Genomic DNA, 13,791 nt, shown 5'->3' with positions numbered 1-13,791 from the left:
CGATGAACTTAAGCCATCGTTGAAAGCTAGGCACACTGCATCTTTAGTTTTTAATGGGCACTGTTTACCCCGGGGATGCATGCACCCCGCAGTGCCATGCCTCTCAGTACCCCGTCCATGGTGGATCCATACTGCTGTCCCTCTGCCCCAGCTGCTCCCACAGTCCAGGCCCCAAGATCAAAAGAAAACCATTCTGCATCCCCCCATCCTACTACTGGTCCTTGTGCCTGGGATCTGAATCCACCACCATTCCGTTTCTACGGGGGTACTGTACCTGCCTCACCACAAGGCTCCCTGTCTCAGACTCAGCTTTGTCCCCAACACTCCTCAGGCCCCTTGGGTGATCTTCACAAGTTGTACATCTCATTTATCCACCTGATGGGGCTCCTTAGGGACAGGTCCGCAACAGGGCCATAGGCAGCCCATTTGCAGAATGTGCCCGAGTTTGCTTCCGACCCTAAATGCCTTGTCCTGTTTAATCTCATAGGTGGTTGATATCAGCCCCATTTTTCAGATAATAGAGGAATTAAGAGACTTTACACAGATATTGGGGGAGAGAGAGAAAAGACTCCTTTTAAGAAAGTAAATTCACAGGTCATAACTGCGACGTCTTCCTAGAAACCTCGAGGCCTACCGCTCTGTCCTGTGCTCCTTAACCCAGGATAAGAAGTGGTCGGATCGGGTTTGGGTCCCCAACCCCTGGAGCAGTACCCAATCCGTAGCCTGTTAGGAACTGGGCTACACAGCAGGTGAGCAGAGCTTCGTCTGTATTTACAGCCACTCCCCATCGCTCACATCACTGCCTAAGCTCCGCCTCCTGACAGATCAGCAGTGGCATTTGATTTTCATAGGAGTGCAAAGCCTACTGTAAACTGCACATACGAGGGATCTAGGTTGTGTGCTCCTTATGAGAATCTAATACCTGATTTCTCAACGTCTCCCATCGCCCCCAGAAGGGACTGTCTAGTTGCAGGAAAACAAGCTCAGGGCTCCCAGTGATTCTACATTATGGTGAGTTGTATAATTATTTCATTATTTATTGCAATGTAGTAATAGAAATAAAATGTACAAATGTAACATACTTAATCTCAAAAGCATCCGCACCCCCCGAGCCTGTGGAAAAATTATACCAAACTGGTCCCTGGTGCCAAAAAGGTTAGGGACTGCTGCCACGTGACCTTGGGCATGGCCCTGTACCCAAATGTAAGCCACATTCTGCTTCTCTAATGTGGGCCTGGGGCAGTAACTTCTTGAACTTCCCATCTCCCATGGTGAGGACAGCAAGAAATAGATGAAATAGTGACACCCAGCCTCCCAGCAGTCACTCCGCGAGTTACACAGCACCTTCGTCCTTACTATCTTCCATGCCATTTCCACCATCATCTCTGGCTTATCCAAGGCCAGAATGCTTTGATTTAAAGCAATACCAAACTTCAGAGCAACTTTACTTTCATTTTGGAAGACGTACTATGACAAACACATATAGAAAGATGACTAGAAAACTGTATACTACTGTCCCAACAGTGGTTATTCACAAAGTGTGGGTTGACAAGCTGTTTTTTGTTTTCAAGCAATGAGCCTGTATGAATGAGAGGATTCTCTAGATTCTTACTGCTTTCCCTTTCACCATTTAACTTGTGCTTGTAGAAGAGCAACTACACAGCGAGAGTTTGCGAAAGAAAAGCCTAAAGCTTAAAAATATCAGGAACCTAGCAGCAGTGTCACAGCGTTATTGAAAGCACTCTCAAAAGATCATGAAAAAATAATGTTGGATGGGGGATTTACATTCATCTGGGAACAGGTTGTGCCCTCAGTATTTTGAGTTCTTTAGTTCCCAAAAGCCACAGTGTCTGTCCTGCAGGCATCCCTGTCCCCTGCCCCGAGTCTTTTGGGTTCTTCAGTGGGAGTCACATGTACCTCCTGCTTTTCTGGGCACGCCTGTCCTGGCCTCCACCTTCCAGACTATTTCTATCTACGGTTGAAACCTTGCTCAGTGCAACTCCCGAGGGTCTGTCCATCTGTACCTCTCAAAGCAGCCAGCTACAGCTGCCTTGTCAGATACCCACTATACCCACTTCTGCCCCCACCTAACTGTAGCATCTTGGGGACTGAGCTTGGATGCGTTTGCATCTAGTCATGGCCTCTGGGGTCAGACCGCACATTCGAGATCAATACCAGCCTCTGCTCCTCATTAGCTATACGATTTACCCTCCCTGCTTTATTTTCCACCCCCACAAGATAAGGATGGTAATTACAGCACCCCCTTCACGTGGCCAGCTTAAAGATGATATAAGAATCTGGACAAGCTCAAGATTTAATTATTCAAAATAATTAAATCAAGTGCCTTATGGTGTTGGGATCCAAAGAGAACCAGACCCAGACCTGCCTTCAAGGAACCCTTGGAGACCTGCCTTCAAGGAACCCTTGGTACTGCCATAGCCAGTTCTGGGTTGCTTGTGTGGATGGTGGAAGTCTTGGAGACCCATTTCAAACCAAGAGGCAGGAGGTAAAAGCCTTGGTGGATGTCAGCATGGTTCACAATGGAATTGGATTTCATGGGGCACCCATCACACAGTCCTGAGGCCCAGGTGTTGCCCAGGAACGAATTCGAAGGCTGTTCAGCCTGGTATGCTCTGACACCACCCATCGGGACCCACAAGGCCACACGGTACAGAAGGCACGGCAGCACCACTGCCTGCCACTCCACAGATCCAAGGGCCTAAGTAAGATGCAGGTAGCACATTCTCCATGATTTCCACGTCCCAGAGGCAGAACTGGGTTTTCAAACTGGTACACGCACAGACTCATCAGGGAGCTGGGCCATGGAGGATGTTGGCCACATCCCTGCTGCACACACAGCTCGGTCCTAGCTGGGTTGCAGAGACTGAGCCCTCCTCACTATGAAGGCAGCTCCTAGTAAATGAAATATTGACCAGCTCGCCTAAATCCATATCACAGGTGAAGTGAAATGAGAAGCTAGTCTCTCCTCGCAGCCGTTTTCACTGATGAGCAGTTGAGGCTGTCGGATCAATTTCAGCCGCATATGCTGGTGACAGGGCACCATGCAGTGCACCCCCGAGGCTTATTAAAAAGAACACCCACCCCTGGGGCCCTCGGCGGGTGCCTTCACAGACCCCCTTCGCCCCCACGCCCCCGGTGCTGCTGTAGATGCCAACAGTGGGGAGGATGGAGATGGAGTTTCTGAAATGAATACCAAGCGCGTGTGTCAGGAATACGCGTGGCCTGGCAGGGGGCTCAGTACCACAGCTTACATCCCTCTCCTGGGCGGGGAGGCGGCAGTGCCATGGGGACGCATGGGCTGTTTCCTAAGTGACCGTGGTATCCCAGGAGTTCTTTCTCCATTTTCTCCAGTTGCCTCCCAGATGAGCTCAGAGCGAGGTACAGCTCTGGGGAAGTGATGTCCCCAGAGTTTACCAGTTTGGTGGCAATGGACACCCTGCAACCCAGGAGGGCCCAGTCCCTCGTGGATTTGGGGATGAATCCTCTGTGCCATTTCCTTCCTGTGTTTTCTGCCCAGTAGTTTGAACTGCATTTCTAAGTCCATTCCCTCCCTGTGTGATCCCAAAATGGCTCTGGCAATACCAGGTCTGAGGAATAAGATCGAGGTCTGAGCTGAACACAGGGTTCGCAGAGAAGTGAACCCTCCTGGAGGCGACCAAAGCCAAGTTATGCAGTGAAGGGTGAGGGCATTCACCAAACAGCACCCCCACGAGCCGCGCTCCATCCCAGCATCGAACGTGATCCTCGGCTTTGTCCTAAGAACTTGCAAGGCAGATCGTGTGATTTCCCCCTTCGTGTATAGTTGCAGCATTTTTTAACACAGTTGAAGATACAGATGACACACGATACAGTTCATCCATTTAAAGTGCACGCAGCTTGGTAGTTTGACTTTGATCCCCCTTCACAGGTGAGGAATCTGAGTCCTGGAGAGGAGCATCCTGACCAGCCCAAGTACCCCTGCTGCTGAATGACACGGCTGGGAATCATCTCAGACTTTGTCCCCAGGGCCCCTGCTTTCTACCCAGAGACAGGGACAAAGGCCGCTGGCCCGAGAGCTTCAGGCTATCAGGGTCTTCCCTGACGGGCTCTTTCACCCCAGAAAACTGTAGATTTACAGATACTGCCCTCTTGGAGTCAAGTTTGAGATTGAAGCCTACGATGGTGCCATTTCTCGTTTTTGTGGCGTAGTTCGCTGAGTTTTGACAAAGACATGGAGTCCTGTAGCCACCACCATCAAGGTATGGAACAGCTCCTTTACCCCCCAAATCCCCTAGCGTTATTCTATAGTTAATCCCTGGCAACCCCGATCTGTTCTCTGTCGCTCCTAGCTTTGCCTTTTCCAGAGCGGCCTATGAATGGACTCAGATGTGGGGCAGCTCTGGGAATTTGACAATGCACTTGAGATTTGTCCATGTTGCAAAAACCAGCATAGTAAGAAGCAAACATTCACCCAATACGAGGGGCAGCAAAGGAATGAGGGCTGGTACAGAAGAAAAGCTTCTTAAATTCTTCAATGTGCCTTTAAAACCATGTTCATGAAGATTGTTGCAAAGGCCAAGGTCACTGAAAAAGGTACTGAATGTCATATAGCAGATGCACAGAAGACAGTAACAACAGAGCCTGGGAAAGGGCGCAGCCTGTCCTCATCCCAGCTCCAGGTGGGTGACTCTGGGCTCAGGGATGTCACTTCCCACAATCAAGATGCTGGGATTCTGAGGCTCACACCCTCAAAGTGGCCTCCCGACTCCCGCCCTCCAGGTACCAGAGGAGCATTGGGATCTGGATCCATGGCTCAGAAAGTCCACTTTGTGAAGTGGAGAAAGTCACTGTGGAGGAGTGGCCGCTGTCCTGAGCGAGTCCTTTATCACCACATTGATATTTCACCCACAATGGTGAAAATAGATGGTGACTGGATTTTGTTCCTTGTAGTATGTCCTTCGTGAGTAAACTTAGCAACCTAATAGGGTGAATAACATAACTGGCTCAAGGAATAGGGCCAGTAAATAGAGGAACTCTGGGAGGCTGAGACAGGGAGATCACGAGGTCAGGAGATGGAGACCATCCTGGCAAACACAGTAAAACCCCGTCTCTACTAAAAATACAAAAATTAGCTGGGCATGGTGACAGGCGCCTGTAGTCCCAGCTACTCGGGAGGCTGAGGCAGGAGAATGGCATGAGGCCGGCAGGTGCAGCTTGCAGTGAGCTGAAATTTTGCCACTGCACTCCAGCCCGGGCAACAGAGCGAGACTCCGTCTCAAAAACAAAAAAATGGGGAGACTGCTCCCCAAGTCTGAAAGATGTTGAGTCATCTCGCACCACTGGCTGAGGGGTCTGCACCCTCGGGTGGTGGCTTCATTAGGCCTCCTTGTCTGTCACATCTCACAGGCTGTCCTGGCCCCTGGAAGGTAGAAACTGAGTCTTTTCTCTTGAATTCTCCAGAGCTCCTGATGGGCTCTGGTCCCAGCTAAGAGGAATATGAAGAATGCCAGAGATGGCACTCTCATTCTTTACAGAACGGCCACAGTTTCCCCACCCTCATTTGCCAAGCTGTCTCAAGACTGGAACCCCCACCCGTTTGCTCACTGCCTTTTATTTCTTCAGGCTGTCCGTAAATATCCCTGCTGAATATCCATCTCTCCCCCTCCACGTAGCCCTCTAAGGCGTCTGCTGTGTCGGGACCAGGCAGCAAAAGACCTGCAATGCCTAGATGTTGATCTTGTTCCAGAAAGACGAGGATGGGCACTTCAGAGAAGGTTCCATCTGCTCCCTCCAGGCCCCTTCCCCCAGGGCAGGGAGTTGAGGGGTTGCACTGGGAATAGGAGGGCTTGGGAAGTATGCTGTATTGTGGGAGATTGTAAACGCCTCCTTGGCTGGGTATGATGGCTCACGCCTGTAATCCCAAGCACTTGGGAGGCTGAGATGAGAAGATCGCTTGAACCCAGCAGTTTGAGACCATCCTGGGCCCCACAGGGACACCCCCATCTCTAGAAGAGAATAAAAGCCTATACCCAGTTCCTTTGCTGTATTAGATGCTTCTACCAGTAGAAGTTGCCATGAATTTGCTGGCCAGACTTTAGTGGTGCTCTTACCTTTTTATTTCAGTTATTTCAGCATGTCAAAAGAGCCATATCTATTTCTAATTATTGCCAACCGCATACATATGCATTGAATGATGTATGATTGGCACTATTATCCTCACTTCACACATCAGAAAGCTGTGTCTTGCAGAGGTTATGGATCTTTCTCTAAGGTCTATAGTGTGTAACAAAAGGAACCCAAGTTTTCTGACTCTGAATATGGATTTAAGGCCTTTGGCAATTCATTCTTAGGGATTGCCATCCAGACTCCCTTTTTCTTGTTTGCAAAACTGGAACAGACCTAGCCCCAGCATTAACAGAGTCCCTGCTGGGAGCAGGAACGGAACGTCACTTGTCCATGCATTCGTCTCTCGCTTAGGCCCCAGAGCTGCAAGCCCACTTTGTTATAAAAATGCAGTCATGCCAGACAAGAGACAGTCTGCTTCGTGGTGGCTGGCTTCTGTCAGTGGAGCCGGGTAAGAAATGGTGCCGTCATTCTGGAAATCTTAGTGGTACAGTAGGTAAGTCGGCAGCTAACAAGGGCTATGAGGGATGAGAATTTCACTGTGAGGATGCTGTCGGGAGGAGGCATCTGCAACAGGGGCTGGAGGGAGCCTTGGTTTTAAAGGAGGGGAAAAAAAAATCAATGGATCTTCTTTAAGGCTGCCATTGTAAATGCAAGGCCTTTCAGCCTCGCTGGAAACCATCTGACTACAGCCCCTATCTCTATTTTCGGATGCCAGTCCTGGAGTGAGCATGGCACTGGCCTCATATCTCCTCTGTAGGGGAGGGACCCAGTGGGGGAATGTGGGGTCTCCTTCCCTTCTCGCTGTTGGCCCTGTCTCTTCTATCCACATCATCCTGCTTCCTTCCCCAGTTCACACAATGCTAGTCGCACCCACCCCACACCTTCAGATCCTGCTGTTCAGCCAGACACCATTACCAGTATTAGGCTATTCTCGACCTACAAAGATAGCGGTTGCAAGAGGTTCAGCCTCATATGCCAGCGGCCACCAGCACTCTCCGCTCAAGCCCACTGTGCTCAGCAGTCTGGGTTTTCCGTCCGTCACATGCTCACTGAAGCCCCTGTTCCAGGCAGATTTCTGTAGGTATCATCTTCTTAACTTGTCCCAAGTGAAGCCCATCGTCCCACTGCCTCGACTGCCCATCCTCACCCTGGGTTCTCAGAAGCCATCATAGCAGCCCTGCCTCCAGCCCACCTGGGTCCACCTGTCTCACCACCCACCAAGCCTGTGTCCCAAGACATGGCTCTGTTCCACAGGGCCTGGAGGATTGAACCATCCGCATGTCACACGAGCCCCACTGTCAATGACAGCAGCCAACACTCACTGGGAGTCCCCAGTTGCCAGGTACGGACATCAGGACAAACACAGCCCCATGACAGGTCAAGTGCACGCCCCGAGCTAACCCTGCCTTCCAGGCAGAGGAAGCAGCTGGGCCAGGTCTGCCAGGTTTACAAGTCCACCCCTCCTCACGGGCCCACCACTTCACCTGTGCTCATCTTCACCGCTAGAGGGCCCTTATGGACAGTGATCTTCAGCTCACTCCTGCTCATCCTCCACACCTCTACCTCCTCCAGGAAGCCCTCTGTGTCCTGCTGCGAACCACCTGGGTTCCCCCTCATTGGGGCATTCCCCCCGCCCCATGCTTCTACCACAGCGATCTATCCATGGTCTGCCCTCCCCATCTTCAATGAGACTGGCTCTCCAAGCCCAAAGCAACTTCTGCACCCCTTCGTGCCCAGCATGGTGTCTAGTGGCACAGCCCATGTGTGTTTGAATGTTCAATGCTGCCTAGTCATTGTCACTCTAGGCACTGGATCCCCATGATGCTTAAAACCACCCCGCCTTTATTCTGTCCAAGACTCAGCAGGCATTTGCCTACAGAAACACAGCTAGCCCTCGAATCCCCACCACAGCACTACGATGTGCTCACGGTTGGCATCACCAAATGACAAGGAAACCAAGGCTCAGACAGCACCATCCACAATAGGACTGAACAAAGGCATCTGCCTCAGAGCCCCACCCTCTCTCCACCCCCTGCATGGCAGGCACGGTTCGTTATAAAAGCACCCTTGCCCCACCAACTGGTACCTCTTCTCTCACAACCGGCAAGGCACTGGCCTCTCCCAACCACTCTGAGCCCGTTACTTCCAGGGCTTCTCCCCAGGCTCTGGTCATTGCAGGCCAGGTTCGTCCTGGCTGTGCTGACTGATGGCCGTAGGTGCAGGCTAAGGAGTGGCTGGTCGGACCCTGGATCTGAACAGCGTGACAGGAGGGGATTGTGAGGGCATCGCTTTAAACTCACATTGATATCCAAGCCTTCCTGTATCTAAGAATCAGTCCCCCTACACTGTGAGCAAAGACCTCCTTCCAGCGTCTTCAAAGCGTCCTCTCAGCAGGGGCCAGGGATAAAGAGCCTTCTGGTAAGGCGGGTCAGCTTTTAGAAGTAACAGGGGCATGTTTGCTTTGGGCCTGCGGCCAGACGCCCACCTAAAGGAGGAACGGGCGGCACACACCAGGCTGGACCGGCTCAGAGATGATTCAGAGCATCTCCAGCTTTGTTCAAGGTCAAATGTTTTTTTCATCCATGCACAGAAGGCAAAGCCCAACTTGACTTACAGGATGAGAAGGCAATCATTAAAAGGGGTCTTCATTTTGTTCGCTTATCAGGGTGTCAAACTTGAAACAGGAGGCATTTCACTCGCACAGTTGCTGTGTCCCTGGAATGGTGCAATGCAAACCAGATCATCGTAAAGAGAATCAGTCCCGAGATGCATGAAGACACATTGGGCTATTTCAGGGAACCCTGCAGGGACCCTCTGGGGGAACGGGTTTCTGTATGAACACAAGTCTCCCCTTAACTCATGTGGTGTGTGAAACTGGGCTTGGAGACAGCTGGGGGTGGATGATCCTGATCTGACACTTACTGGCTACATGGCCCTTGTCCTCCCTGAGGCACAAATAGGGCGGAGCTAGCTGTGGACAGGGTCCTGTCTTCACTCGTAGGGTCCAGAGAGCTCACGTCCAGAAAGCTACGACAGCACAGAGGTGCTCAAGATGCAGGAGTGAACACTAATCGTAGTAGGTTTTTGTCTTTTGTTTTAAAGCAATTTGTCCCAGTGAGATATTTACTGTAGACAATTTTTCTTATGTCTGTTTTTTAACATCTGTAATCTTAACACTTAGAGATCACTCTTATCAGCTGCTGTGTCCTGGTGATGTTTACTTCGTATTCAAATAGCCTACGGTCGACAGAACATTCCCGGACCGCGATTTTACGTGTCCCCTTAGCTAGCAAAAGGGACTTTACAAGTGTGGTTAAGGATCGGCCAGGCACAGTGGCTCACACCTGTAATCCCAGCACTTTGGGAGGTTGAGCATGAGGATCACTTGAGACCAGCCTGAGCAACAGAGCAAGACTCCATCTGTACAAAAAGTTTAAAAAATTAGCCAGGCATGGCAGCTAGTACCTACAGTCCCAGCTTCTCAGGCAGCTGAGGTGGGAGGATCGCTTGAGCCCAGGAGATCAAGGCTGCAGTGAGCTATGCCTGCACCATTGCACTCTAACCCGGGCAACAGCCTTGAGACTCTGTCCCAAGAAAATATAGTTTAAAAATGCAACTGCAACACGGGACTTCCTGCTGAGCCCCCTCCACTCTCAGGGTGCAGCCTCCCGGCCTCTACCCTGTCCCCTCAAAAGCGTGCTGAAGGCCTCCCAACCCAGACCCGTGCCCTGGGACCCACACATGCTGTGCTGCTGTGTGTTGCTTCAGAACCAGGATCGGTGTCCCCCTCTTGGTATCTTCCGCTGTTCCTGGCTCTTAAACGCAGTACCATGCCCAACGACCTTATCACTGGACCAGGGCCTAGGGCCTGATTATTTTCTTAGGATCAATTCCACAGGAAGTGCCTCTGCTTTGTTTTGCTACACATCTTTTATGACTTTACAGTGTTCTCCAAAGTCGCCTTCGACTTGGAACTGTACCTGTGCTGGAAGATGAAGGAAAACGGGGGGAAGAAAGCTATGCCTAGAACATTCTTTCATAGCCTTAAAATGCAGCCGGAACAGTGGTACCATGAGCCAGCTCTGACTCACAGCCAAGCTTGGTTGCAGCCTCAGAGTGCTTTTAAAAGAAAGTGTATGTGACAATACGGGATTCTTGTTTCTCCAGATAGCACTTACCACTCAGAGGCTGCTCCAATGAGCCGGCCCACAGTCCCCAACCACATCCCTCCTGCTGCCCACACACCTGGCTCCCTTACCGGCCCGTGGTCATTTGCGTCTGAACCCTCAAACTTAACCTGATTCTCTGCTCTTCCAGCGACATCGCCCCGCCCGGAGAGCCTGGGAACAAGAACAGCCGGCCCAAAGCGGCTTCCCGCTTCCCCAAACTGTCCCGAGGTCAGCCCCGGGAGACGCGAAACGTGGAGCCCCAGAGCGGCGACCTCTAACCTCGATGGAACCCCAGCCACAGGCCCTACGCGTCGCGCCAGCTGCCTCCACCCCAGCCACTGCCGCTGGCCCCTCACCTCGGCGTGACGACCACGTCCACCCGGTGACCCTGAGAGCACACGATCCCCACCAGTTAAATGACACCCTGATTAAACTGGTCAGTCTTGGAGCCACATGGTCCCTGACCCCAGAGAGCAAGGTGGTGTCGCGCTGGACAGACTGCAACACGCGGTCCTTCTGCTCCTGGGGTCTGCCCTGGGCTGCAGGGGCTGTTCGTTCACCTCCCAGCAGTTCAGAGCTGGCAGGAGGGTGGGCACCAGGTCAGGCTTGGTGCCCCCTGGGTGAGATGCACAGCTTATCCCCTATGCAGGAAGGTACCTGCAGAGCCAGCGTCTCCACTCTTTCCCACACGGGGCCTAGAATGACTGTTAGACTCATTTTGCTGTTTAAGGTTATTGCCTGGCCCAAGGTAGGGATGCCTGGGATTGGCAAGGGGGAGGGGATCTGGTTCCTTTCACTGCATTCTCCACCAGTGGTCATTAGACACCCAGCCGTGTCACAGCTCACTTTTCCCAAGGGATATTCCTGTGGCCTTGGCAAGGAGCCATTAGTGATATTTGAGTTCAGAGAACTTCCCTACCTCCCCCTATGGCTGGCTTCAGGAAGGACCAGTGTGCCCTCAGGAGCCTGAGGCCACCAAGGCCCTCACCAGGCTTGGAAGGGGGACTTGGACATCTGACTCAGTCATCAACAGCAGCTTGGTAACCCCTTGTCATCCAGCTTCTCCAAAGTGGCCTTGGCCTCACAGTCATGAGAGACTTGGCTCAGGAAACCACTGCAGAAGGTTCCATGGTTTTCAAACCAGGCTCCAAGTCTGTGAACTTGGACACAGCATGGAGACTGAACAGATGTCTCTCTCCCCTAAAGACATTTTCCATCCCCCGTCTGCCCAGCTACCATGGTCCGTGGGAACAGAACTCTGCATCCCCTAAGATGGAGTCCTCTTGTTCCTTCCACGCCAGGATGGCTCTCAGAGTACAGGGAGCCTTGGCAGGTGGAGCAGAGGATGGGGACCAGTAACTGGGCGGCCCCTGGGGCTCCTCCTCCAGTGAGCTCACATCAGAGCCCCTCGCAGGACGAGGGCTGTCCTCACAGGCTCAGCACCGTTGAGGCAGTTTGGATTTCTGGGGTAAAATAACCAAGGTGGTGGTCGTGAAATGCACTATGCAGTAAGTCAGTGCGTTCCGCCTTAACCTGAGGCGGAGACGCAGTGGAACCTAAGGACAGAAGCAGGTGAAAGGCGAGTTAGATGGCAAGCCATGGGCTTGTCCTGGAACTCCTTCAACTCAGTGGCTTAAAATGTGTATGGCCTACCTGAACATGGAGTATTTCCTGGCTCGAGAAAATCTCTGGAGAATCATCTGGAAGGTTTATGCTGTGCGTTCCCCTCGTAGTGAGGAGGAAGATTGTTCATGGCCTTTAAGGCTGAGCTCACTCACACACAGCCCCTCAGAGAAACCGAGGCCTACATGAGTTCTTAGGGGACCTTGGACCAGGTAAGCCATGCCCTGGTGAGACTCAATGAGCCGGAGTGTGCACGGAAGTGGGGACCCTGCAGTCAGTTTGCAAGTCTGGAGGACCTGAGACATCCCGGAAAGGCAACCTGGTCTCTCTCTCACCCACCTGCCAACGTTGCTGCAATACACATGCTTTTTTTGAGACGGAGTCTCGTTTTTGTTGCCCAGGCTGGAGTGCAGTGGTGCGATGTCTACTCACTGCAAGCTCCATCGCCTCCCGGGTCCACACCATTCTCCTGCCTCAGCCTCCCGAGAAGCTGGGACTACAGGCGTCCACCACCTCACCTAGCTAATTTTTTTGTATTTTTAGTAGATTTGTATTGTTAGTAGAGACGGGGTTTCACCGTGTTCGCCAGGATGGTCTTGATCTCCTGACCTCGTGATCCGTCTCGGCCTCCCAAAGTGCTGGGATTACAGGCGTCAGCCACTGCGCCTGGCCAATACACATGCTTTATTGGAAATTCCAGGGCTGGAGTGCACATCAGCCCACGTGGCTGGCAACTCTGAGTGCCCTCACGGACTGAGGCAGGGACTGTCTAAAAGCTCAAGGTGCCATCTGGCTCAAGCTGCCGTCTGTCATGGCCCCTCTAGTTGGTTTTATGCCACATCATTCATTTTGAAGTAACTGTTTGCTGCCAGCTGAGAGATGGTCTCAGAAGTGCCTCCCTAAGCAAGGGAACTTGCCCTGGAGGTTATCTCCCTGTTCTCTGCTGGATACAGAAAGGAACCTCCCCATCTCCGACATCCTCCTGGGCCCAGGCTTATGACCCGCACCTTTTCTGACACCTGCCCCCGAAACACAGGATGTGAATCAGGTCTTGCCCTCTTCTCCAGATACCCCACCAGGAAGCACTTTGGACATTCTGCACATGATGTCAAAAAACAATGCAAAGTCAGTCCCCCAGCGCTGACAGATACTAACCCGTGAGAAACAAGTATGCTCTCAGCTGATACTGAGTGGGTGGCAGAAACTCCGCCTCCCCCTTTTCTAAAGCTTCACTATTCACAGAAAACCTGCCCTCCTCTCCCAAATGCGGACAGCATGTTCCTGGGAGCTACGTGGGGACCATCCCACCTGCCTGTTCCTGGTGCCTCTCCCATGATCATGCACTGACCCTACAGTCATCTCCCAGATCCAGACCATCTCCCCTCATTTTTGTTCAGAAATGCTAGTGACTGGTGCATGGCAGCAGCTCCTCGAAGCCCTTCCCTTTGGAATCCCGTAGAATGTTCTGCAATGATTGAGTTCACCCTGCTGCTCAAAACACCCCTATCCTGCTCTCTAATGTGGTGGGATGAACTTCAGGCAACAGAGACAACTGGCAGGGTTCCCAGTTCCTGGAGAAACGGGCTGTGGCAACACCCAGGGCTAGCAGGATTGTGGCTGGAACCTGGTGCCCAAATTGCATGCCCTTTAAATGTGTCGTCACCTGCCTCTCAGCGTGGATTCAATTCCAAGGGCTGACTCAGCCCATGGCCCATCAGTGGCAAAGACACCCCTGCGGAAATGAACCCTCGCAACTCACGTCTGTCTCCTTCATCCAGGAAGATTACTCGGGGGTTTCCAAAGTCAGCATCTGAGAAAGGGTCAGCATCTGAGAAAGGAAGTCCCTCCTGCATTCCGAGAGGAACCAGGGGGC

At 52.1% G+C, this 13,791-nt stretch overlaps 1 protein-coding gene across 1 annotated transcript in view; it reads left to right on the top strand.

The window, feature by feature from the left end:
• The window catches only part of SNX29 (sorting nexin 29), a gene marked incomplete at its 5' end in the record, with an annotated part of 600,769 nt that extends 590,029 nt beyond the window's left edge, over nucleotides 1–10,740 (top strand). The window contains one exon of the mRNA XM_011983676.1: nucleotides 10,444–10,740. Within this exon, the coding sequence (XP_011839066.1) occupies nucleotides 10,444–10,573 (130 nt within the window). The remainder of the gene's footprint in view (nucleotides 1–10,443) is intronic.
• Between the last annotated feature and the right edge of the window lie 3,051 nt (nucleotides 10,741–13,791).

Source organism: Mandrillus leucophaeus, unplaced genomic scaffold (genome assembly GCF_000951045.1).
Source record: "Mandrillus leucophaeus isolate KB7577 unplaced genomic scaffold, Mleu.le_1.0 Scaffold253, whole genome shotgun sequence".
NCBI lineage: Eukaryota > Metazoa > Chordata > Mammalia > Primates > Cercopithecidae > Mandrillus > Mandrillus leucophaeus.
The sequence above is the reverse complement of the archived record's forward strand: the minus strand, read 5'-3'. Positions and strand labels throughout refer to the sequence as shown.